At 41.6% G+C, this 26,749-nt stretch overlaps 1 protein-coding gene across 5 annotated transcripts in view; it reads right to left on the bottom strand.

Moving 5' to 3' along the window:
- macrod2 (mono-ADP ribosylhydrolase 2) overlaps nt 1-26,749 on the bottom strand; it is a 419,150-nt gene that overhangs the window by 103,346 nt on the left and 289,055 nt on the right. For all 5 annotated transcript variants that reach the window (XM_053435651.1, XM_053435649.1, XM_053435646.1 and 2 more), the window contains exon 7: nt 3,329-3,359. In XM_053435651.1, coding sequence (XP_053291626.1) covers nt 3,329-3,359 — 31 coding nt within the window. The remainder of the gene's footprint in view (nt 1-3,328; nt 3,360-26,749) is intronic.

Here is a 26,749-nt window from a genome sequence, read left to right as displayed (position 1 = left end):
TGTGTCGGGCTCCCACTGGCAACGTGGCCCACGGCACCACAGTGAACAGCAACAAGCAGTGCCCTCATCAGCATCTTACAAGCAGAGACCCCCAACCCCCATTCACTCACTTGGGCTAGCTTTGTGTCGCTACAGTAGAGCTGCTTCACTCCGAAACACCACACATCAGTTTTGAAATAGATCTATTCATATTATTTCTTTTACTCAACCATTTAAAAACAAGAAAAGTGTACTTTTTACATGAATTTTCGTCTTTTTTTTAAAAACATTTTTCAAACTGTCCGTCATAGTTAGTGGAGTTCCTGAGGATTTACAACAGTTTTTAAGTCACTAATGAGGCAGGGACTAACACAAATAGTGAGGATCTGCAGCCGTTTCCAGGCACTAATGAGTAACTAACGAGTTTTCATAATTACCGCCGGGCTGCACCAAAGTTTTCTGTTGGCAAAATAACACAAAAATGGTAAGGCCACATAATACACGTTCTAATTCCAGCACAATGTGCTGAAGGAATTTTCCTACTCAGGAGAGGGAAATATGAGACGAGGCAATTCATTTTACAGAATGATTTTGCAGGCAAATAACCAGTAAGGTGGAAGGAGAGATTGAGAGGGGGAAAAAAGATAGGAAAGTAGAACAATTCCAGCCCTTCTTGTCATTGACACTTTGAGACCCCATTTCGTAGAAGGCTGGTATAGACAGACAACACTTCAGAGAGGCGGTGAGAGGTAATGGTGAGCTGCTGTGCGGTAAACTGTGCGAATCACAAAGAAATGATGGCTGGAAAATGTTCAATATCCCAGGAGGGAAGTGTTCTATCCAGCACAGAGTGTACAATTATAAACACTGAGTGATTTATAAGCATAAAGGCTCGTTTTACTGCACGCACTGGGCCTCACTACAAAGTAGATGATATGTTGTATATTAGGATTCTTGGCCGCTTGGACTATATTGTATCCATTTGCGTGCAAGGAAGTTTAACTCGGCTGAGGGAAGAATTTGCATGAAGACCTGCAGCTGTGTGGTTTTCACATTCTGTTGAATAAACAGACAGCTTGTTGAACTTCTAACTATCTGAAGCGTCTCTGTCATAGGTCGGGGTCGAAGGCACAAAAAAAGGCTTGTGGGAGGCAATTGAAAACATTTCACCTCTTATCGGAAAAGCCTTTGAGGTGAGAGGTGAAATGTTTGCATGAATCTGGAGTGATTTTCCTTGGTATAGTACCTTCTACTCCTAACTATAGGGCACCATAATTGGATATTAATTTAATATTAATAATAGGTATTAATATTTAATTCAGTGAGATTGTCAGAGGAAAATCTTCTCTCGATCAGAGATCATATCAGCACCCTGGATTTTAATGAGGCGGTGTATACTTTTTGTCCAGAATGTGGTGAGTGAATAAAAAACTATAGTGGGAAGGCAATCACTGCTGGTGCTTGTTTAAAGCTCTTCTAATGAGCACAGCAACAGTTTGCCAGGCTCTATAATCAGTGCATTCTAATCAGTAACATTATGTTTAATATTTCAGCATGCAACTTGCTGACAGCTGCCAGTTAGTCATAATAAAGGCTGCAGAAAGGAGGCAGAGTGATGTCTTAGGATGGAAATTACCTCACTTTGTTGGTACTTTTCAGAGGGCAGATGGAAGCTTGCTAATAACTCACATGTGTGCTGCATTTTTTTTTTTTTTATGTTTCCATGTGGCTGATAAATTGCGGCTTTTTTTAAAAAATATTCTGCTTACCCGGTTAACAAATCAATAAAAATCAACCCTATATACATAACACAATGAACTTTTACAGCAGACATATAGTACATGGTGTATTATGTACGTTCCATTTGTTCCATCTGCACATTCCCAGTCTGAAACCCACGTTGAACTTCCTTCTTGTTGGATGAGGAGAGCGTTATTCCATTTCCAGAATATGCTTATTAGTTTTCCCAATCAATGTCTTATGTTAAGCTGTAGCGCACGTGCAGTAAGACACTGTGTGCACATTCAGGTGAAATGCACAACTACCACTGAGTTTTACCTTTATCTTTTAACAAAAACAAGCTGATGTTTTTTGTTTGACTAAGGGGATGTGACTGGCTCCATCCCCGATATAAGGTATGGTACTATTTTCCTGCCAGAAGGACTAATACAATTCTAGGCTCCCATGCATTGTGATTGTGAAGTCAAACGAAGACTCCATCATGGTCGATGTTTCACATGCAATTTGCAATTCAGCAGGAGAGCCTGGCGTCAGGTCTTAATTAGCAGCGGTGCATTTAAATAACTCAGCTGTGGCTGCATTAATTTACACCATCGTCGCACGGAGGTACCAAGTTAAATTGAAGGCCTGTTGGAGTCCACTAATGATAGGAGGGATTTGAATTGTCTAGCATGTGTACAGAAGTAGGGTTCCATTATCACATGTTTTTTAAAGAGCTAATTTTCATTATCTTCCCCGAAGGAAATTCGGCAGCTCTTTCAGTGTTGCTGGAAACTAGGTGAAGATTTAATGTTAATTGCTAGTCACTGTGCACAGGGACACTCATTATTGTTATAATCAGAAGCTGTCAGCCATTATTGACTGAGGAGAGAACTTCTACACATATTCACTGGCTGATAGCTGCTAGCCTCCCTGCTGCTTATTGCTCAATTTCAAGGGATGATGTATTTCTGCCCAAGTAGTTGTCAACATTTCAACATGAGTTCAATGTGGTCACATTGTGTCCCTGACCACCTCGGGGGCTGGTTTGGCCTGAGGATCACAATCTGTCCTCAACACGTCTAAAGCACCTTTATATCTGTGATTTATTTCCTATTGCAATTCAATCACCCAGAATGCATTTTAACTGTTTGCACCATAAGCACCTTGTCTTGTAAAATGGTATTCATTTAATTGGCTGTTAAAAGCAATCAGAGCAGCTAATGACTCCGATGAGATGAGTTTGTTTTCAATGTGACTTTGTTTAACTCTAATAAGTGTATCGCCTCTTGTTTTGTTGTCTTGTTGAATTTCAGGCCTGGTCCCATAAGAGAGCACGAGCATTGTTCAGGGTCTAGGTTTTGTTCACCTTGCACAAGGTTGTGTCTTTATGCAACATGGTTCAAGGTGAACTGGTTGGCATGTTTCTTCACACTGCTCTTCTTCAAAGTCAAAGCCTTGCAAATATAGAAGCTAAATTAGTGTTGTGTAGCCCCTGCTCTTGATGGCAAGATTTTCAACATATAGCCACTAGTTGTAACACACAAGCATTATCCAGTGATAATGTGTACAGATCATAAAACATGTGAACGGTGAGAGGAGAAAAAAGTAGAAAAGAGATTAATCTTACCATAGATGCCTGTGGATATACACGGGAAGGCCTGTACAAAAAAAGACAAAGATAACAGTCAAAGCATGATCACATATAAAAATGTGACAAATCAAATCCTGTTTTAACCTTTTCACAATAAGACAAACATATATATATATGTATATATATATATATATTTATACTTAGAGCACCCAGTAGATAGAGGGTCAACAACAAAGACCAGGGATTCACAGAACTCCTGAGACAAGTTCGAAAATGCCAGTCAACAACAATATTGGCTTAATGAGAGAGTGCACCTTCCACCAAGAAGGTCAAGGGTATGAAAGTAGAAGGAGAACTACTTTCTTTCTTGACCAATATCTTATTTCTGAGTCTTGGAGACGAGCTAAATAAACCACAAACACAATCTTTTCAACCATGTTGTTGAAATTGAATCATTGTATTTCTCTTCATTTACAAACACTCGACTTATGATTCAAGTCCACAGCAGAGAAGTGAAAAAGTCAATGACTCTCTGTAAATATTTCATTACTTCCTATAGTGGATCTGCATTCACCAATAGCCACTGTATGACACATACTTGTTACATATGTACTTGTTGTTTACCTCGACTGCTTCACTTGTTCCCTCCCTAGAGGAGCAATTTACTGAAATCCCTGCAATGCTAATAATGCACAGCTGTACTGTTACTCTCACGCACAATTCAGAAGCACAAACACACACTTACACTGTGTACTTAACTGCTGCCTTCCCGCAACAAATTAAATGCATCCTAGACTCGAACACTCCTTCTTACACACATTAGATGGATCATCAAGATCACGCTTGCTGTGTTAAAGAGGCTGCTGGACAATTTTCTATCTCATAGTTGCCCAAATGAACAAGATGGCATATTAGTACTTAATACTCATACTTGATGCCCATAACACTCATAGTTTGCATATGTTGCCTGAGGGCACAGTGGATTCGATTCATGTGAATTCATAGGTGCATGTAGAGCTCGCTGCTTAATAGCCTTCTACACATGAATATCCAAATGAGGTTGATTGATCCTGTCTGTAGCCTACAGCCCAATCTCACACACAGACCTCCTCTGCCACAGACGAGTATGGATCCTACCCAAAGGCTGAGGCTGTCCCACTGATCGAATTTTTGCTCCAGCCTTCTGATGCTCGTCTTTAATTTAATGAGTGTTTTCAGAGATAAACAGATTCAACTCTGTATAAAGTTGATGCAAACTGCCGACAGTGTGTCTCAATAACAATGAGAGCATCGCAGCGGGGGGGCTTTTCAGTACATCTGATTCCAATGATGAGAAAACCAAACACAAAATCAAAGCCATTGCTCCCGCATTTCGATCAATACCAGGAATCAATGATTTCCCACCAATCACCAACAAGTGCAAGGCCACACATACCAGAACAGAGAGAGAATCTGAATAAATATCATAAATGCTTTTTATGGAGTAAAGAGCAAAAAAAAGCGTACATGTATTTATGGCTGTCTTTTCCCAAAACATTATAAAAAGTAACCACCTTGTAATAGTTCTTGCTTTGTAGCACTTTGAAGCAGATATATTATACAAGCATGACTTTATAGCTGAAAATAGTTTCATTATTCTTTACTCCTGTGAGCAAATATATTATGATACATCGACCGGGCTGTAAGCGTCCCTATTTCACATTCATCTTTTTAAGCATATTAATAAACAGTAAAGAGAAAGGATTTGTTCAAAGGTCCCATTTGTCCTGGAAAGCAGCTGAATACGTGCTTTAGTTCCTACATTCATCAACAGGCGTGGCCCCAACATTAATATCATAAGACGGATTTATTTTCTTTTAAAGAAGGAAAACATTTTCAGTAGCGCCTCACATCTGGGTGAATATAGAACAACAAAAGCACCACAAAGATTCATCAAAGAATAACACCCATATGTCAGTTTCTCCCAGAGCCGCAACTGAGCCCAACTGTTTGTGTTGCCATATTGACCCTGTCAAGTTGCATTTAGAAACATGCTGTTACTAGCAGCTGTGCCAAGATCACTTCATTTTAGAACTGAAAACACAATTAATAGATCTGAATGAAAGAAAATATGTCACCTCATATAAACATACAAATAAGTAGTCAGGGTTCTAATCCTCTGTGGCTCTGTCTATCTTCAACTGACAAAATAGATAATAGAAAAAGGTGCACGTAGATGAAAGTAAATGATTAATGTATCGAAATATATATATAAAATACTTTTTCTTCTCTAATGCATCACAACCTATGACACCCGCTTTGAAATCCAATGGTCAGTTTGTCCTTGGTTTAAAGAAAGAGGAACGACTCTCTGTTTGTTTTCTTATTTACCAGTTTTTCAGGTTCCACCTGTCAAGCGGAATATTTCTTCTGAGGGGTGATTTAAATCTTTTACCGGAGCTCTGACCTTTCCAGATGACTGTCTGCGTCTGACACAAACCGCAGATGATGAAGCGTGGAGAAGCACGGCCATTTTTAGTCCGGTGACAAGCTCAGTCCATGGCACACACGGAGGTATGAAATGACAAAATGGTCGGATATCAAAGATCGATAAGATTAATAAGATAAATGATAACCTCAAGACTTTCAGGTAAAAAATAAAAGAGTCGGAAATTATGCGGAACTCGGATTCCATGGATTTGGCTCATTTTCTGTGAAGAACACAGGATAGAACAGACGTGATTTTCAAAGAGAGAGAAGCTTTGGAAGACGATAAAGAGGAAGAGTGTTTCAGAATATGAGGATCACCTCTCTCTCAATTCAGACGCTGACAGTGAGCTTGAAGAAGAGGAAGAGATTGATCAGCCAGCTCCAAAAAACAGCAGCCAGCCACAGGCACAGCCCCACAGCAGCCAGTAAGTGGAGAAATATGGATGTAAAAGCTTGTGAAATTGAATGCTCTTTTTGCCTCAGGAATGAGCCGGCCCGCATGGCTGCCAATGTGATAAGGATGCAACCAGGGCCGTCACGGATGGAGGTCACTCATGTGCAAGACATCAACTCTTCTTTTGAACTTTTCATCCAGAATGCCTTCCAGAAAATCCTTCTGGATTGCACTAATTCGGAGGGGCCAGTGTGTTTTTGGAGAGAGGTGGAAGGAAATGGACCAAACCAGCAACAAAATGAAAGGCTGCGATGTGTGTGGACCCAAGATGGACAGGAAGACACAGGGTACATGCATCAAGTGCAAAAAATACATATGTAAAAATATAGACAAAGTAAAACTGGTTTGTATAGGCTGGCATGAATTGTCTGTGTTCAAAGGGGCTGATGTGTTGTGCAAACAGAAATGAGGGTGTTCAATTTGTAATTAAGTTCAAGGTAATAAAATTAAATAATGATGTCAATTTTTTTATTTCATATTTGGTTTCTTTATTTCATATCTTGATTGTAATTGATTATTTTTATTGCATTTGATCACAAAAACACATTCATAAATGTGATCTAACAAAAACTTGAACACCACACAAGGGTTAAAGAAGTGCAATACAATAATGCAGTGCTTCATACACTGTATGTGCACCTATACTCAATTGACTCATCTGGAGCTGCTCGACTTTTAGATGAGTAAAATCTCAAAACTTTCAGAGTCTCTCTCAATCAGTTTACACTTGTTAACAGTCAATATAAATAGGAATAAAAACCTCCTCATCAAGAGGAATATATTCAAAGCTGTGTAATAATAATAATAATAATAAGGCAAATTAATTGGAACAGCCACATTATTTTCTGGTCCTGAGCGAGAAGCCTTGTTATCCTCTCTCCGCTCAGAGGCCACGATGTCAGCTGTCTTCAAGTTGAACTTCTGCAATTAAACCTCAAGACATCAGAGGCCATCAGCATCAGCATAATCAATTAGAATTTTTTTTTATTTGTTCCCAGGCTGATCCATTAGGGGGTATCGACCTCTTCGGGTGGGGAAAACGCATCAGGTAATCACTTAACGGGACGCTGTAAAGATCTGACACCTCTGTGGCACATGCAAATGTTTAAAGGACAGTTATTGCCAAAAGGAAAGAGAGGAAAACATCCAATAAAACAGTGAAGCCTGAAGAGTTTCTTGGCTTACACGTCTCCTCTTTGCTCATAAATCAGCTACAAATCAAGCAATAAATTACTTGAAGGTGTGAACAAAGTTAAACCTTACGTCTAATCGATGTCTGTGAATATCAACAAGCTCAATATTAGTCACAAGCTTCGAGTTGACTGAAAGCTTTAGATGTATAATATGCAACGTTGTCTGATGTAAAGGTGAACACAGGTAGAATTACCAGTTTACTCTAGCAGTAGATAAGCAGTGATGGTCGGTCACTGTTCATTTAAGACACAAAAAACACATGATGTCCAGTATCCTATACTGTGTTAGGAGGAAATCTCAAAGTTAATACAGTAAACCAGCAACATTTCATAAGTAGCTGCAGCACAGACCAGTGTAAGCCCAGTAAACCTGTAGTTCTTGTTCTCCCCCCAACACTGAGCCATCAAAGAAGCTATTTTGATAGTTGTTAGTATAAATACCTGTGCATCGACTTACATCGTATAAGGTCTAGTGTTAATTAGGACAGTCAGTCGGTATATTTGCAGTCATGACCTATGATTTTGGGTTTAGGTTATTATTTCTATCTCTGGCTGCTCATTAGAAGTGATTCCACATGTCCAGCCGGCGCCCTGCGTCTGACATGTTGGCTTGTTGCTGATTTTCTTTGCTTAGGGAGTGTTCAGAAATTGGTCACCAGGGAAATTATTCTGTTGCTGGTGCTCCTCCCTAATCTATCACACAGCTTTAAAGTGGAGCACCTTTCCTCTCGGCATCGCTGCAGACTTATTCAGCCCAGAGTGTATTAAACACAGCACAGAGGCCACGGTGTTTATCGTTTGAATTATTTTTATACTTTTGCTACATTCACGCTGCTTTTTAATGAACGTGACGTTTATTGTAATTCACTGGAACATGTATTCTTTTTTTTTTTTTAAAGACGGCTTATTAATGGAATGATTTATTGACTTCAAAGTGTGACTAGAGTTTTGCAAAGACAGTAGCTCATAAAACTAATTCCCTGTTATTCCACTGAGAGCACGATGGCCCGCAGCTTTCAGTCATTTGTTAAGCAGCAGGAAATGACACAGTCAAGATGGCTCAACCTGTGGCAAAACGAGCCCGTCCTGCTGTAGCTGTCACCCTCCCATGTTGCAGCCAATGCAGGGCAGCCTGGAGAAGTCAGGTACAGGCAAGAAAAGCACGCACGGGCACGGTGACAGCGGGATCCTGCTGGGGGAGCGCCTCGTCTCGGCTGGCTGAGTAAATAGCACTGAACCTGGGGTGCTACCCCCGTAGCTTGAAGCCTCCTAGCCTGTTTGCAGATGGAAGCTATGCTTATAAATCAGAGCAGCGAGGGGAGACCTTGTGCTAATGCGACCAGACGTACGCTCCTATTCGCCACTGTCGCCACAGTGTGGGCTTAGGAACCTGAATCCAAGACAATCCCCTTTGTTGACTGCTGTAATTCTTTAAGCACGTAGGTCATGCCTGTCGGAAGCGGCTACCTGCTGCCGCTGGAAGAGCATGTCGTGGTTACACATCAGCGTATTCAAATATGACACGTTTACACCCTTTTATTCTGCATAATGCCACACTCCATATTCTAATGTGAGCGCTGATTGTTTGAGTGTCGTTATGCTAAATGGAGGATGGAGAAATGCAGAGGGCGAGAAACCTGAAACCTAATTGCCCGAATCCCACCAGCTGCTTTTATATCTGCCGCCATGATGACATGAAACCATTATCACAATAATATCTGAGTGTCCATTAAGGAGTCGGCATCACTGGCTGTGTTTACATGCGGAGTCACTTACACAACACTGTGGAAAACAGCTTATTTATGTTAAGCTGTTTGCTTACACCTTTGCTACCCAATGCTGGAGAATCCTTGTTGTTATGAATAAACCCCGAACAGAACATTCCTGTTCTCCTCTGGGCTCTTTTCCGTAATAAAGTATGAAAATACGCTGCAACAAGTAAATCCTTCCCTAAGCAACACAAAGTCACGTCTACTGGAAGAGAGATAAATCACAATCCAGACTTAAAAATTGTAAATAGTGCTTACTACGATGTTTTTGTTGACATCAACAAATATCTATTGTGCTGAGTGAGCGTGTAGCAGTAATGAAAACAAACTGAGGAGGGGGTATGATGTTCCTATCTCTGTAAAATATTAGATATCGAAGAATGCAAGTCATCTTAACCTTGGCTTTTATAATTACAGTGTTAGGTTTACCTACTTATTGTAATCCATGTACAACATAATGTCAAAATGTGACATTTCAAAGAGAGTTCTCTGTGCATGTAGACAAACTTGGCAAGATAATTGCAATGTGCAAAACATGAAGTAATATGAAACTTTTTTAGATTAAATATTTTAATGGATGTGCTAAGACGTGGTGATGTAAAGTGTTTGTTAGTTCAACTGTTTCTGTCATCCTGTTATTAATGTTAGCAATACCTTCACTAATAGGTTATGTTTTCATCAGTGACACAAACAAAAGGACGGAGTACAACAAAACTGGTCAGGCAGGAATCAGGTGGATCCAGGAATTATTTCCACTTTCTTCAAAATTGCAAGATGTTACAACATTTTTGTTGATTTCTCAGTGAATACTTCATAGATCTTATTCATCAATGTGTTCAATTTGGTGCAGATACAAATAAACTTCAATTCAGTGAATATATTTATTGCTTCGTAATGGGACTGTTGGGAACTGTTGTTCTCTCCAAACAGGGCCCATAAGCACATGGCCACTTCTACAGAGGGACAAGCCCGGGACCTTACTGACTTAGTTAGAAAGGCAAACTTTGTAAGTCCATAAGATCAAAGCGAATTAGCTCTCTTTGTGTACACTGAAGCTCGGGATGCTCTGTGGTTTCCTTCGCTCCCAGCCAGATCCACAGCACTCATTCCTTCTGTGCATGCTGTGGATGCACAGAAGGAATGAGTGCAGCATGACATGGGGTGAGATGAATGGGCAGGAAAAAAAAAGGTGTAAATGCCGCAGCCTGTGGGTAGGGCAGAGCAGTGGAGCAAATACAAGCAGATACTGGACTGATGGCTGCTTGATTCACTGGTCCATGACCAGCCGTATGGTTGATCAAGCTGAGGCCCACAGCTGCAGTGCCCAGGTAAAACATAGACGCTTCTTTTGAATAAAATATGGTGAATTTTTATTGGGAACTTGAATTGAACTTTTAAAACTTTAAAGCTCTAACATAGTAATGTGTGATGCTTGCAAGAACATCCATTTCTGGGTTCAAATTGTTCTCTTTTATTATTCCAACAGAGGTCCGCTGGTGACACCGGCTCCCTCAGTGTTAAAGACGGAGCATTTAGACCGGCACGAAAATGACAATACTCTGAACCGAGGGCACATGCAACCAGACGTCTGCTCATATTTATGTATGAGGGGCTCCTGCCCTGGGATCAGTTGAAATTATATCACTGACCACTGTGCAAGAGTGAGGCAAAGACGAAAGAAAGAAATTCACAGTGGTGAGACAAACTGTCTGACCTCCACACAACCTGCACATGATTGACAGAATTCAAATGAGAGGGCGAGGAACATGCCAGGTAAACTCAATAACAAAATAGATTCCTGCAACTCAACCACTTCTCTACGGCCGCGAAAAGACTTGGAGTCAGATATTTTCTGTTTAAAAAAAAAAAAAACAAGACTTATTGATTAGATTAGCAAGCCAGTGGCAGATGAAATCAAGACTGCTCTGTGGGGCTGAGGTGAGGCTGTGGAGCTGAGACAGCCTCAGACTGACAGTGAGGATAACAGACCTGTGGGTACGTTTTCTGATCAGGAATCATTGTGAAATGTAATATAGAGACTGGGGCTTTTATTTACCTCAACTGAACACACAACCAGGGCTTTATTTGAGAGGTGGTTATTAGACATGAACTCTATACCCGTTTGATGTTGGTATTTGATGTGAATGAAAAGACTTATTAAGCGCCAAAACATTTTCAGTTAAAATGAACCACTTAAACAACAGCATGGGATGACTTTGTTGTTGTTCTGCTGAAAAACGATGGGCTCTACGATCAAGAGCTCACAACATAATTTCAGGAATTCCCCCCCCCATTAATTGACGACAAAATTTAATTTGTTCCACAGGCCACCAGCCTTAACTATTTATGGAATACAAGCATTTTATGTGACAATTTATGGCATCCAACATCCGCTTCCTTTAAGGCCTTGAACTTTACTTTGATTAAGATCCTCAGCCTGACATGATTATAAAAGGTCTTGTGAACATTTTATTGTATTTATCACAAGAGCCGTGACATTATAAACTGTGGGAGGCATTTTGATTGAAATCCCAAAATGGAAGCAAGAAAGATGCAAATGAAAGGTATCTGTGGTAATTCCGAGCAAACTGTTTAATTTGAAATTTCGTAACCTCAGCGCTCAGCGGTGTAGAAGACATCATTCAATTTGCCCCAGGGCCTCTAAAGCCTGTGATTATTCCAAAGAATGCTTAAGAAGGAGCATGTGTGCATAGCGTGCAGCATTAGAAACCATTTGCATTTTGGAGGCCTAAATTACAGGCCGGCATTAAGAAAATGATCAAAGCAGCGAATATGAGGATTCTGTCTGAATCTATCAAACTTAAGTCTCATAAGGTAACTCAAAGTGAGAACGCCTCTGAAATGCAGGAGACAAAATGGAGAAAAAGAGACAAGCCAAATATCCTTCTGTGGAAGGTAAAACCAGGGCAAATATGGATTTTTTAAGATCCATAGCCCATGTCAAACTGTCTCTGAAGAGATTTACCAGCATACGCAATGGGGAGGTTAGAATTATCAGTAATCCTAAAATATAGCCCATGTTTCGTACCATAAGAGCAGCAGATACCCGCATGTTCGAAACGAGAGTAAAATAATAATTACAAAGCTTTTTTTTCAAGACATTTACTTAAATTTCCATTCATAAATCAATTTCAACAGCACATTTAATCAGATAACGGAAGATAAGGGGTTTCGGGTCATGCAATGTGAAAGCCTATGGTATCCTTCCAGTCCAGCATTACTAATTAAACTTTCTTTTGGTTGCTTTCAAGGCGTCCTTCAACACTTCAAAAGCACTGTATCAAAGGGGCTTCAAAGTCAAAAGCTCAGTCTGAATTTTGACGTGACAGTGCAGCTAAACGACAAGTGACTTGCTGGATGGCTACTATCTTCGGCCTTCTTCATACCCGGCACCAATATGAATGATCTGATAAGAAGTGGACAGTTGTAGGTACCAGCTAATACGTGGCATTATAACGTATCAGCCCTGCACACAAGAGTATGGAGGCCAACTTATTTTTTTCTTACACTACATGCCTGTAATCTAGGAAAACAAGGGGATCTGGTCGGGCCTGGCAAATTTTCTCTCGGCCGCCATTGGGTTTGGACAGAGAATTGCAGCCCGAGCTGCTCTCGACCCCACATGTGTTCTGAAGGGCCAAAGAGATTGGATCTCACTTCCTTGATCAAAATGTAAATAAACACGTGCAATGTTTATGTTCCCTAAGAGCAAATGTTACCATGACGGACAGATCTGTTTCTCTGTGTTTGTGTGTGTGAGAGAGAGAGAGAGAGAGAGAGAGAGAGAGAGAGAGAGAGAGAGAGAGAGAGAGAGAGTAAATAGAAGGCACTGCGAGAAATAACATTGACTAAGAATTGTTAACGAATATTTCGAGCTGGTCAGAAGAATAGGTGGCCCTTCAGTGTTGCCCAGGACACAAATGCATATTCAACAACTAAAATAATGTCTTCATATGCATCTCAGGGCCCCTCTAAATGTTGCTTTGCTCAGCAGATCTCAAATGCCTTCTCATCTTTGGTGTACTTGTACTGTGTACTAAGAGCTTTGGTGTACTTTTCTGTGTACTTAGAGATGTCCCCTAGTGATCCGATCACCGGCCCTCATGGCAGGTCGGATGTGAGACAACACTCATGCTGCATAGTAACACCTGCCACTGATAAACAAATTAAAATAAAGAAAAGGCCTGGCCATACTAAGGCTGCTACTAAGGAACCACAGATGCTATTAAAAGAGAGTGTGGGTAATAAATGATTTAAATCACCATAGTTTGTTGCCCAGTGTTAGTTAGAGCAGTAAAGGTTTATGGATAAGTGTGGCTAGGGGGTTTTGCTAATATTTCGATTGGAGCTGTAGTGGGCTGAGGGCCGTTGAGCCGTTGTTACTGTGGAATCAGTGAACAGAGAAAAGACATGTCTTCAGCAGGGCAGCAGGAATTAATGTGGTTGATGTGAAAGTGGAAATTATTCTTAGCTGGAGTCCTGTCGTCACCCAGAACAGAGGAGGGTCTTCACTGAGGGGTACTCCTCACCGGCACCAAGACTTTGAATATGAAGATACATATTTAGACTCTTACAGCTGTATACAGCCTTTATCTGATGACTGATTGTGTGGGAATCTTTTGATATATAACCTTGATTCATTATGCAGACACCTCCATCCAAAGCGACTCTCACCTGAGTGACAACACTAAAGCTTTAGTTCATTAAGAGACTTTGAAGTAAGTGCTACAAACAGTGAATGAAACAGTAATAAGATAAGATTGTATAAATAAAAATGATTCTCTGTAATGATACAAAGTTGCACACTTAACACTAGAGCCGATAAGTTACGGGACTCCATAACTTATTTTTTGGGTACTTCTTAATTCCTGTCTAATTGTACAAAACGGAAAAAATAAAAGTGAAATATGACCCACATGAATGTGGATAACAGATCTCCAAAGAATCATAAGAAAAGGATAAACTAGGACATAACCACATTTCCCAAAGCACCACATACAAAATAAAAACTAATGTTGGTTGAGAGTCCCGAGCTCATTAACTGCAAATCGAATCGAGCGCTCTGTACGGGTGCAACGGTGACCCCATGGAAGCGTGGTAAGTACATCATTATTATTGAATCATTGGGATACATTTTCCAATTAGAAGGGTGAATGTTTGTGTTTTTCCTGCATACTGTACAACACAACATGCAACGTGGCATCGGTTGAATCTATTTCTTCCGATTTTTTCATCAGCGTCATGTTTTAGGAATAAGTATTCTGAGACTCGAAGCCCGGGAATGTTTTGGTCAAGTGGGAATTTAACGCAGTTAATGAACTCTCTTTGTTAACGGAAGCTCAGGGTGCTCTGTGATTGCTTTCATCGCACCCGGTTCCACAACGCTGGTGATAGCTCGTCCCATTTGCACAACTCCTGTGAAACGTAGCCTGCCTGAGCTCCTGTGATTCAGTGCTACAGGGGAATAGGAGGCGGACCGCCACTCGTCTGTGAGATGAGTGGCCGCCAGAAGAAAGTGCGGAGCTATGTAGACAAATAACTACAACCGGGAAGGGATTTTCTTTTAAACCCGTGTTGGAGGCTGGATATTTCCCTATGCTGCCTAAGTTTGTGTAGGGTTGGCTGGTCACATAACTGATCTATCTCCGTAGAGAGATCTATCTCCGTGCATGGAAAAAACTAATGCTCAGTAAAGTAATCACAAAATATCAGAATATCTCTACAAAGGGTGAATAAATTACCACATATATGAACTTAAATATATAGGGAACTAATAATATAAAATACTACCATACCTAAAGAAAAATCTTGTTTCCTTGTTTGAGAACTACACCGTAGATATATTTCTGTGTCACACAGCACAAACATCTGCAGTTAAAAAATAAATGTGTACACTTTGGTTTGATTATGAAAGGCTGTTTATCCGTGTAGCTCTGTGGGCAGAGCAGGCCCCAGCAGAACACTTTCACTTTAAACCCCCACACAGCATAAAGCCATAAATCTGAGCTTGCCCAGAGGTAAGAGCAACCAACACTAATTAACAGGAGCAGGATGAGAGGTCAAGGCCTTTGTCGTATTAGCTTGAGAAAACACTATTTTTCAATTTACTCTATATACAGTACACTGGCCGGGTGCATCTTAAGTGATGCAAATTCAAGCTTGCAGTAAACCATGGGCCTGAGTACAGAATGCATTTACTGTACACACAATGTTTCCAATTTCAGTTCATTTCAGCTGCATGCATGAACATAAGGGGCTTTTCAAATGAGATGACTAAATTGGCACTATGGATGCGGTGGAGGCTTCAGGGAATGTACACAAAGCAACATCTCTGATCATCTCTGATGAAAGTAAAGCTGAATTTAGGCATACTGCACAGAATCGGGGTTTCAATGAATATGTCTACCTCTTAAAAAGGACTTTGGTCCAAGGACATAGTAAGCTCTGAGGAGGTCAGCCCCCCCACTGTGTGAACCTGTGGGCCACTCTCTCCCACTTTGATCTGAGCTGTGATGATGCTGTGGCAGGCACAGACTCGGGAGTGGAGGGATTAGGGACATAAGGGACAGAAGGGACACAGGGAGTGACAGCTTCCTTTGTATTCACTCTATCCTCATTTCGGGCCGAACGGCAGACGCCATGCAAACCAGTCGCTCCTCTAAGGTGTTTCTTTTTTTTGCTGTAAAAAAACCTCAACTCTCCAAAAGAGAGATCAGCAGGGGCAGCGGTCTCATTGATAACTGTATAATGTCTCATTTTAAGAGAACAGGCGTTTTGCTGAGATGTGTGCGTGGTTCAAACTGCAGGCTATTAGTCATGCTGTCGGCTTATTTCCATATGTGTTTTATTGTCTCTTGGGCAAAGGCTACTGCACCTACTCACATTAATTGCACTCACGGCAGATCTAATGATATTCACACCTACGGCAAAAAACAAAGGGCCTTGTTCCTTCCTGTCTTCATATGGAAAGACTCTTGAAAGGTGACAGTGTCAACGCACATTCCACGTTTGTGCGTCTCTCTTTGATGGGTGTTTTGTCTCGCTGGTCTAGGAATGTACAAATCTACATGAGAGCACAACTGTCTCAAAAATCATCATCATTGCAGACAGAATGTGAATTCGGTAAGGGAGGCATGTTTGATGTGAGTTGACGAGGTATGTCACCAGAATAAACACTCTAATGTAAAACAGCATGATTGTGTGGGTGCATTTTCAGAGAATCAGCAGCAGCGACGCACGCTGCACCTCAGCTACTTTGAAGTTGATTATTAAGCTAATCATCAGAGTTCAACGCAATTTGTTTGACATGCCTGGTTAGCTGCTGTTGTATAAATTGAATGTACATGTGGAGGCAGCTACCTTGCCACTAGGCCTGTGGGCTGTGCCTTTAATTAATCACTGTTAGCTTTAGTTGTTAGCCATGATGGTGACGTAAATGTGAAAAATATAATATTAGTCCTAGCCCCATATTGTATAAGCCATGTTCCAAAATTTGCTGTTGTGTGTAAGACAAACATGTCAAATAATAATAGGTTACCATGGAGGGTTTTATTACGTTTTCCGTGAAAGCCCACAGCACAGGTTACTGAGTATTTGTTAAGGCCGTGGTGTGTCTCTGAGTGCTTACAGTTTAATTGTACCATTGAAATGTGTATCTGTCCCCCACCTGCTCTTAATCCAGCCTGTTTGAGAATCAGGAGCACACAGACTCCCGGTGGTCACTGGACGTAAACACTGTATGGAGGTAATTACGATGGGATAAACACACAGAACCCTGTGACAGCTATCTGAACCTCATGGTGTCCTCTTGCCAAGCTCGAGGGGAGAGCACAGAATACAGCTTCCTAGTCACATCGCAGACTACCTGCATTCATAGCAGGTACAGGCCTTTGTGGGATCAACAGATGTGAAGGTGTTTGTAGGCGTGCTCCCCCAGGGCTTGTCGCCATCTTCAAGCAGTCCTGTCACTTTTATACTACAGATATGGATATAAAGTACAAGGCTGTAACAGTAGTGTTTTGAAACATTGGGGCGTCAGTGGATTTACTGAGTGTAATAGCCCTCTGAAGGGATTGCCTGGTCAAAGTACCCACCTTTAAATCCAACAGCAGATTTATTTCACTACCAGTCCAGATCTAATCAAATTCTCTCCTTAGACACAAGTCAGATTCCTTTGTTGGAGGATGGTGGCACAGAGAAAACATTCTGATCCACTCGGATACAGTCACCACTGAAAATATCCACAGGGATATGGAGAAGTGTGGGTCTGCCGTGTGAGTACATGAAGCTGTGGTCATCATTAAAGTGCTTAATAGACCGTGTCGCCTCTAGGACCTGACAGGAAAACTGGGCAGAGTGCTGGATCCAGAGAGAGGGTCACCTTCATGTAGCGACAGCACTGTCACACCGGGTCCTTGAAGGGAACCACTCTGCTACTGTGGCCCGGCCCAGACCATACATGTCTAGAGTCAGTCGAGCAGAACAACGAATCCCCCCCCCCCCACCCTGCTCTAGCCGTAAACAAAACACAAACAATTGAACGGACTCAGAGAGTGTTTACAGACATTAGGTGATATTTCCAAGCAGCGCAGGGATGTGGTTCATCTAGCTTCAAAATAACAATTATCTTTTTTCTTTCTACAAATAAATCTTATATATATATATAAAAAAAAAAAATAACAATTATCATTAGAAATAATGATAAAATAATGCAAGGCTTATTCTTCTTAAACGCAATGACGTTGTTTATATTTGAAAAATCTAGAGCAAAAACGTCAGGCAGTTAATGAAAACAGAGACGCTGGGGAAATCGCAAAGATGTGCAGGTGCTGTCTTTTTAATCTTTTTCTTAAACACTGTTAATATGCAGCACAAGGCAGAGGTAACATAAAGAGGAGCGTTCAGCCTGCCTGCTTCTAGCTGTGTATGCACGGCTTTTGTCCAGCGTAGTCAAATCCCTGAGCTGTATTTTGAAAGTGTTGTTATCTTGGTCCGAGCACAGGTGCGACTCTAAATGAGGAGGGAGGCAGGACGGACCCAAAGCCCACCAGCATCTCGATTGGAAAGAGAGGGGACATGTCACTCAAGGTCACGGTGACTTGCGGCAGCAGTGGCACTGCAGATTGATTGGGTGGACAGGAAGCAGCTGGCAGAGAGGAAACAGGAAGGTGACTGAGGGAATCGCCAGGTGGCTCCTGTGAATTATGACACTGTCTCTCCGGCTCTTTCTATCTCGCCTCAAGACTAAAGCCTGGTTTATACTTCTGTGAAGGAACGGTGTCATTACCGATGTCATCTACACTTGTGTGCTGTGTCGGCCGCAGACTGTTCATAAAGATGGACAACAGGACAGCTCTCCAGAAGTGAAGCCAAAGCGACTCCATCATCCCCTGATGGTTGCTGCAGTACGGGGTCATAAAAAATGTCTCCTCCATTTTAGCAGATGGGATCTGGAGCAAACCAAAAACTCAAAGTACACATCGATTACATTTTTCTCAACAATGATTTCTGTCATTGCTGTTATTATCACACTGATGTATATTCAAGTGTTCATTTGTTGTCATGATTGACAGCTGAGACATGACTCCAGATTGTGCCAAATGACGTTTGCCAATAACATCTTTAGAGAAAGATGGTTTGTACCTGGGACATTTGGGCTTCATATCTGGACGAGCCATCCATCTTTATAATACAGTCTGAGGTGCTGCAGTGCAATCACATGGCCAAAACACTAGTTGCTGCTCTTACCATGCTGCTGTTTGTACTTCAAACAATGGTGACTGAAACTGCCACGTCCGTGATGGCGATGGAGGTTATTCATGTTGAACAACTGTTACTTTAACTGAAACTGGGGAATAGTGTATGACCACTGAATTAAAGCAGAGGACATTTTGACACATAGACCAGATGACCAATCACAGTTGTCGTGGTCTGCGTCATGTAGTTACTAAGAAGGTGCGTGTCAGGCGCTGGATTTAACTGGTCCTGTCATGCTGCCTAATTCTGAATTAATATCTGATTTCCATGCTCCTTACAGCCGAGGACAGTGATTGGTCCGAATCTGAAGTTGTTGCTGTGGTTTGATTTGAACTATATGGGTAACTTTTCACAAATGGCCAGAGGATAATATAGCTAATTACAGCTTTCTAAATGTGGAGTTCATCATGAATATTGATAAAGCATTAATTAGTTACTAAAACTGGAAAACCATTTTCTCTGCACCAAATACATCACGTGTTTTTGGAGCAAAAATGTACTGCATCACTTCACAGCATAAAGGATTCTGCCACTCAGGAAATTACTGTTCTTAGGAAAAAACTAATATGAAAATGAAACACTGGAGCCAAATGTGGTATAATTTCCAGTAACATGTCTCTATCAATAATTTAATACAAGCAATACACAGCTGATAAATGTTTAGTGTGGCTCATGTTGACGGTAAGAGACCAGAGATGTAGGTCATTATCAATATGCCTAACAGAGCTCTATGCCTATGCCAAAGATACATACGCGCACGCACGCACACGCACACACACACACACACACACACACACACACACACACACACGCACACTTCCTTTGAATGGAGACGTTGTTTAGTTAAACTCTATGTGGCACGGGGGTGCACCTTGTGATGGGGGGTGCACCTTGTGATGTACATGTAGTTTTTTATTTTCTTCTCCTCTTTCTGAAAAAAGTTAAAGGTTTCTTGCAAGACCCTGGATTTGCTGAAGTAGGAGCAGGTTGGGTTCTTGTGTTAGGTTTCTAAAGCCCTGATGGCCTTGATTAAGCCAAAGCGATCAGATCACTTATCTCAATTCACTTTGCTCCAATTTCATAAGAGACTCTTCACTGCTTCGCAGAATGGGAAATTCTGTAGTGTGCTTATTCTTTAATTGCTCAGTGCTGAGTCCAGATAAAAAAAAGAAAACTTCCTGTAAGGGGAAATTATGAGATAAAGTGCTTTCTCAATATCCAAATTGATTGGCGTCCTCTGGCTTAACTCCAGAAAGTTCGGAACTCCCTCTATGTCCAGCTCTCTGCTACACATACTGTACACACATATGGAAAGAAAAAAAAAAAAATACATGCATAACCTTCACGAACATTATTAGATTATGGGAATTTCAGATGCGGTTCTTTCACACGTGATGGATTAAATCTCTTCAACATTTGTTATTGGCATTCTACTAGATATATCTCAATGTGAGTGTATGCACATGTTCTCCATCTCACACTCTTTGCTTTCCTGTGAGGAGGCAAGGACCCACAGAGCCCCAGACTTCATTCCATGCATATTGTCATTACCAGGGGTTTATGGATGTGACATTAGATAATACACCGGGTGAGATTTGGAGGTTATCTGGTATTCCAAGCCGCGTGTGAAAAGTCAAACCATGAAACAGGATTCATGGCTGTGTTCCCTCTGGCAGGTACTTCATTCAGCACAAGGCATGGTGACTAAATCTTTGGGCTTTTCAGAGTCATCTGTATGTTAAATGAAAAAGGTAGATACAGTAACGGCTGATTTAAATTTAAATCCAATCTTTGGTCCCAGTCACAGTCGTGACATCATTCATAAAAGGCGCGAGTGACATTTATGATATTAAGGTCACTGGTTGACAATGAAAGAAATGTTTAATCTGCAAAATTACCCCATGAAATGATTACTTCATTACTTCATTATGATGTACTGCTAGCATGTTGTATAATTTTTAATTAACTCAGAACAGGAGAAAATCTGGGTTAGGGGGTGTAACTCAAGGACTAGCTGCGCATTCAAAATCAGGTGTCAGACATTCAGCTGCTAGTGGTTCCTCTATTGCAAAATATATCACAATTTTTTTTTTTTTTTATAATAATAACCCTAGAATAATACAGTCCCACAGATATACTGCCTGTTACTTGCACACATTATTCAGGTAAGTGTCAGGCATAGGGCCAACAGTGACGCCACAATACCAATAACCAGTAAAGTTATCTTGTGAATGAATTTTAATTCTCAATCTCAACAAAACAGTCACTGCCACTACATGGGATTTAAGATTTGCTGGGCCAGAAAGAAGCATCTAACACCTCAGTGGCACTCCCGGGCATCAAAGCAAGACAGCCCAGCTGTGTGAGGGCTCATAAACCGGCACAAGGCGCAGCACCGCCTCCTGAATTGCTGAGTAGGCTTAGATTGAGCCAGTTTAAAAGTGTGAGTCAATCAGCTCGGGCCAGGCACAGTACGTCAGCCCTCGTTAGCTGTGACCTTGGGAGATAATAATAGCACTAAACTGGGTGTATGTGTGGGGTAATAGCACCATGATTAAAGAATTATGGGGGAGCGCACACATACACTGGCATGACTGCCAATGCACACAGTTCTTCCCCTGAGCCTGTGGGAAGAAAGCTGCTGTTTTGATAACAAAATGATGAGGGTGCAAGGAGCGGAGTGTACATTTGCAAAAGTTTGCATTTACACATTAAGTCTTCATGTTTTAAGTCTCACAACTGCCCTGATATGTACATATATAGTCAACACTGCTTTCACTGTTCCCAGTTGGCTGTCATCAGACCTCACAATGACGATCACAAATGACACGAAGCAGATGGGGATGGTGGTAAATATTAATCTCTGAATTTATACATATCCTGGATTTAGACAGGCAATGGAGCACTTCTGAACCACCACACAGATCCTAACAAATGTTCCCAAGGCTCCGAATACCTGTCAGCGCTCTTCCTTATGCATTCTCTTTGGTAAAACACACAGGAACCCATGCATTAACAAAACACAGGGAAGCCTTGTGCTCTGTGTTTGTGTAGGAAAAGGCTTGCTATGAAAAATCTGAGGAAAACATGCAGTGGTAAACTGTAAATAATCTCAGAGCAGGGACAAGAAGCTAGTGTACGTGTCAGGAGGCATAATAAGAAAGTAAAGCTAGAGTAAAAATGAGGAAGAACAAAATACAGTTATAGGAGATTGAATCATATTTAGGGTAATATGAGTCAATTAAATTACTTCATAATTTGAAGAATTACGCCTGCCACTGGTATTTGCATATGAGATGTATTTTCAGCAGGGACAAGAAACCAACAGGGTCCTTTAGGTTGGCAGGACTTGTTGCAAAATATAATTTCTATAAATGTGTAAACACATAAATTACTTATTACTGGAAAGATATAGCATTTAACATTAATAATGGACTATACTTAAGTAATAAGGCCCGAAGAGGCTATGATATACACTCATTTTATAAGAGTTAACATTTTCCAAAATCATAGTTACTATGAAACTGGCAAGGTATCATTATATAAACTCCAGGCAGCAAAAACGGCAAAAAATTTAGGAATAACAAATAATAAATCCTTTTCTAAGCACCGTAGTTTTCGACAACACTTAATATTTATCTGGATATCCCCATTACTTGTGCAAATGTCAGAATATTAGTATTCAATTATGTTAGCACGTCAACCCCTGCAGGAGTGCTTGACTCTGGACAGGTGCCTTTTAATTGCGTGGCGCCAGCAGCAAGGATAACATCATCTGTTCCGATAGGCCAGCATCACACGGTTTGCACAGGGCGGATTTTGGAGCAGTGTAGATTGTCTCAGTGCTGGATGCTTTGCAAATATGTTGCCGGCACTATCAAACTATCAGATCAAAATAAAAGCTTACTTTCAGAGGTGCCCTGGTAGCTTATCATTTAAATCGGACAAACCCCAGTCAAGGTGAAACTGCGGTGACCAAATTAAGCCTAGGACCTTTATTTCACTGTCATCCCCTTTCTCTCCCTCCTGCTGAACCTGTCACTCTGTTGTCTCGGTCAAAATAAATTTTGAAAAAATATGTGACAGTTTGAAACGATATGATCGGTTCAGTAATTACGATGTAATGAGGTCACAGGAGTGTTAACAGAGTATTTGACCATGGCTCAGCCAATCAAAATCTATGACAGGAATGATCGGTCTTATTCAAATAATTGATAGAGCAGCTTTTATCAAATAAAACATGAGGAGACAAGATCAACATTTTTAAAGAGAGAGCAAACCTTTTCACAGCGTGACAGATTTTCTAATTTATATTTCTGGAGGTGCTAATGTCATCCACTCTGTTTACATGAACATAATTGCTGTTTATTCAGACCAGAAGATACAAATAACCCGATAAATAACTCTTGGGGTGACATTCATCTTAATCTGAGCCGGCATCTGATTTCTTCCTCTGAAAGGATTTCATGTGTACAGCCAGAGAGACAATGTCTCCTGTGTATCAAAGTGTGATGGAGAGACCTTGTACTCCGACCGAACACATCTGTAAGACCGGGGAACTATGATTGAAGGATAATTGGGTGCAAGCTTGTTGAAATGGAAACCTGCGATGGACCGGAAAAATCCAGTCTCATGGACACAGGCCTGTCAAGGTCAACACTGGGTTCAAACACCTGGGTTCATAAAAGCGACAACTAAAAAAAGAGGAAGGAGCTGTGAAGCCAAAGAACCAGATTCAACACTGGTGCAAAGCTAGGATTCACACCTGTGGTGGAGCTGCTAATGCAAATACCAGAGAAGTGCAGATACTGTACATCCCATATTCATAATAACTGCATGTTGCTCCCGTGATGCTAAATTATTATCATGTTAAATGCCATGCCTTGCAACTTTAATTGCATTAACCGGAATGTGCAGAGTTGTCATCACTATTCATTCTGTAATAATTAAAATATCCATCTGCGGGAGGTAGATTGAAAGTGTTGCCAGGCGAATCACAATCGCAGCAAAATGTGTCACTGAGATTTGTGGACCTGTCGGACATAGAAGACGAGTGGATGATTTGTACATGACTGGAACACGAGGGTTTCCTTCGTTTGGATATAGTCCCACACACAGGCAGAGACTCTGAGGAATCACGAGACCGACCAAACACACCGGAGCAGCACGACTTGTTACACTGCGGACAGTGCTGCAATGGTAATGAGATGACTGAGAGTGTGACAGCTCTGTCTGGCTTCATTGATACACATACACACACGTACACACACACACACACAGAGTCACACACACAAGCACACACACACACACACACACGCACACATACACACACACACACAGAGTCACACACACGCACACACACACAAGCACTGTCGGCTGGACTGAATCTGCATGGTAATTAAACATAATGATGTAAACAAGAACTCATTCCGTGAAGGGCCGCTGCCGATAAGCAGCAATCTGTTACAGTATCTGGGAGATTGCTGAGATTTAGTCGGCTGGAGAGCAACCGTCGAGCTATGAGAGAGGCCCGCTTCGAATCTAATGTATTTCACGTCCTCCGCTCGTGCTCGGCTCCTTCGATCAAAGCCGAAGCGTTTTTTTTTTTTTCAGGTGGTGCCGGAAACGTTTGATGACACTGGTGTTTCAGACTCGAACACCGCGAGATGGGAGAGTACGCTACAGGAAAAACAAGCTTTCAGGTACACGGCGAGGACAAGGTTATGTTTGTTGACGTTTTGTATGTACAGGTTTAACTGAGGAGGCTTCAAAGCAAACAAGACCCCACTGTCCATGCGCTGTCTCTCGCTTGAGTTCCTCTCCCGTTTGAAGCGGCGTTGTTCAGAAGTAGCTTCCCTCAGGCAAGAGGACCTCCTTCAAAAATCGGCATTATTGCAAATGACTCATTCCGACGATGCAGTTTATCTCAAGGAGATGTTGGTAATCAGACGTGATTGTCACAACAATTATTTTCCTTTTGTGTGGATCCCCCGAGCCTATCTCCTGTCCACCGCACCCTCCCTTAGTCAAACCGTGTGGGGGGGGGGGGATGAGTCACTTTCCTGGTTCCTGAAGCAGAGACGATGCCAGACAGGAATTCCTTCTGATTTGCCCACAATCTTCAGGTATGTCTAAATAATGCATGGTTGTTGCGGCGCACTTGTCTCATGGCGAATGGCAGGAAAGACATCTGTTTAATCAACAACTTCCTCTGACAGTCCCTCAGTTGGGTGTGACTGTCGCTTCTATTCTCAGATGGTACCGCAGAGGGATATGAGCCTCGTAGAAATTCGGGAGGCTGTCTCCAGGACTGCCAGGTAGAGCAGCAGAAAGAAAAAAAACAAAAACAGGGGCCTACGTGTCGAGCCCGGGTCTTGTACTGCTTGGCTGTTCTTTGGTGCTTAAATTATTTGAAGAGCCCTTTTTATTGTCAGAGCACATTAATCTAGAACGAAACCGCTGCCATCTCCCTCACAGAACATCTAGGTGCAGTAGCCTTTTGTGGAACACGCGGTTTAGCCTCTGGTTATTGCTACGGGCTACCTGTGCTTGTAATCAAAGAGCTAGCATGCTCACATCAGCCCACTCCACCCAGACACTCTGGAGATTACCTCTTCAATCCCCATCAAATGTGATTACCCCTCTCGAGGTGTGTGGAAATGTCACATTTTACATATCCTAATATTTCACCTCACATAAAGCTCTGCATTCTTCTCGGCAGCGGGGGGGGGGGGGGGGGGGGGGGATGTCAGGGGAAGGTGACGCGGCAGGAAGGTCCAGTTTAACCCACAATCTCCGGCCCCTCCTGCTGTGGATGCTTCCCCCTGAATCAGGGCGCTGGGGTAATTGGGGCTCCACTGGTCATTAACTTGGACTGGGTGGCAGACCACCACAACCACTATCAGTGTAATTGGGTCTAATTGGCCCAGCGTTGCCAATGATTCGGATCAGACAAATAGCAATGAGTAATTTAAATGGCTGCATGACCTTTCAAAAGCTTCAGTCTAATTAACCTTTGTCGATGCGTGCAGGTACTGTATGAGGAAGTGGGCCATGAGCAACAACCGGCCACAGGGAGGGCTGGGTTATAATCACATATTGCAGGTAATCACTGGTTCTGGACTGACCCCAGGTCAAATCCTCTGCGGAACATGGTGTACTAGATTTTTTCCAGCTAAGTGTGCGGTTCTACCTCAGAGCTTCCCACTAACTTTTTGTTATTTCCCTTCCACAGTTTGTGCTTTTCTCTCTCTATCTCTATCTCTCTCTCTCTCTCTCTCTCTTGTAATTATTATTATTAGTAGTACTTTTAGTATTAGTATCATTCATCTATAATTATCACTGTTCCCTGATTAGTATCTCTCTTTCTCTCCTCTCCCTCTCCTTTTTCAACCAACCTCTCACTCTTTCTCTTTTTCTGTGCTCCCACCCAACCGGTCAAGGCAGGTGCTTGACCACAATGACTTTGAGGTGTCTTCCTGTTAAAAAGGGATTTTTTTTTTGTCTCTGTAATTTCTGAGTTTTGGTCTTGATGGGAACGGTTGTGTTTCTCAACAATTTTGCATGTAAATAATAGATGTCTTGAAATATAGAAATTCAAATCAAAGCTTAAATTATCATTCTTTTGGATTAGATCACTCGAATGCCCTATATCTTACTAAATGGAACAAACCTCAGAAGAAAGGCATTATGTTGCACAGGTAAAAATCATATCTATAAATAAACTAGATCTTTAGAATGCGTTAGAATGCATTGCAAATATCCCCACTCTTAGATGCGAGGCAAAAGAGAAACA

This window comes from Pleuronectes platessa, chromosome 12, assembly GCF_947347685.1.
Source record: "Pleuronectes platessa chromosome 12, fPlePla1.1, whole genome shotgun sequence".
In the NCBI taxonomy this organism is placed as follows: Eukaryota; Metazoa; Chordata; class Actinopteri; order Pleuronectiformes; family Pleuronectidae; genus Pleuronectes; species Pleuronectes platessa.
This window is presented reverse-complemented; position numbering and strand designations above follow the sequence as displayed.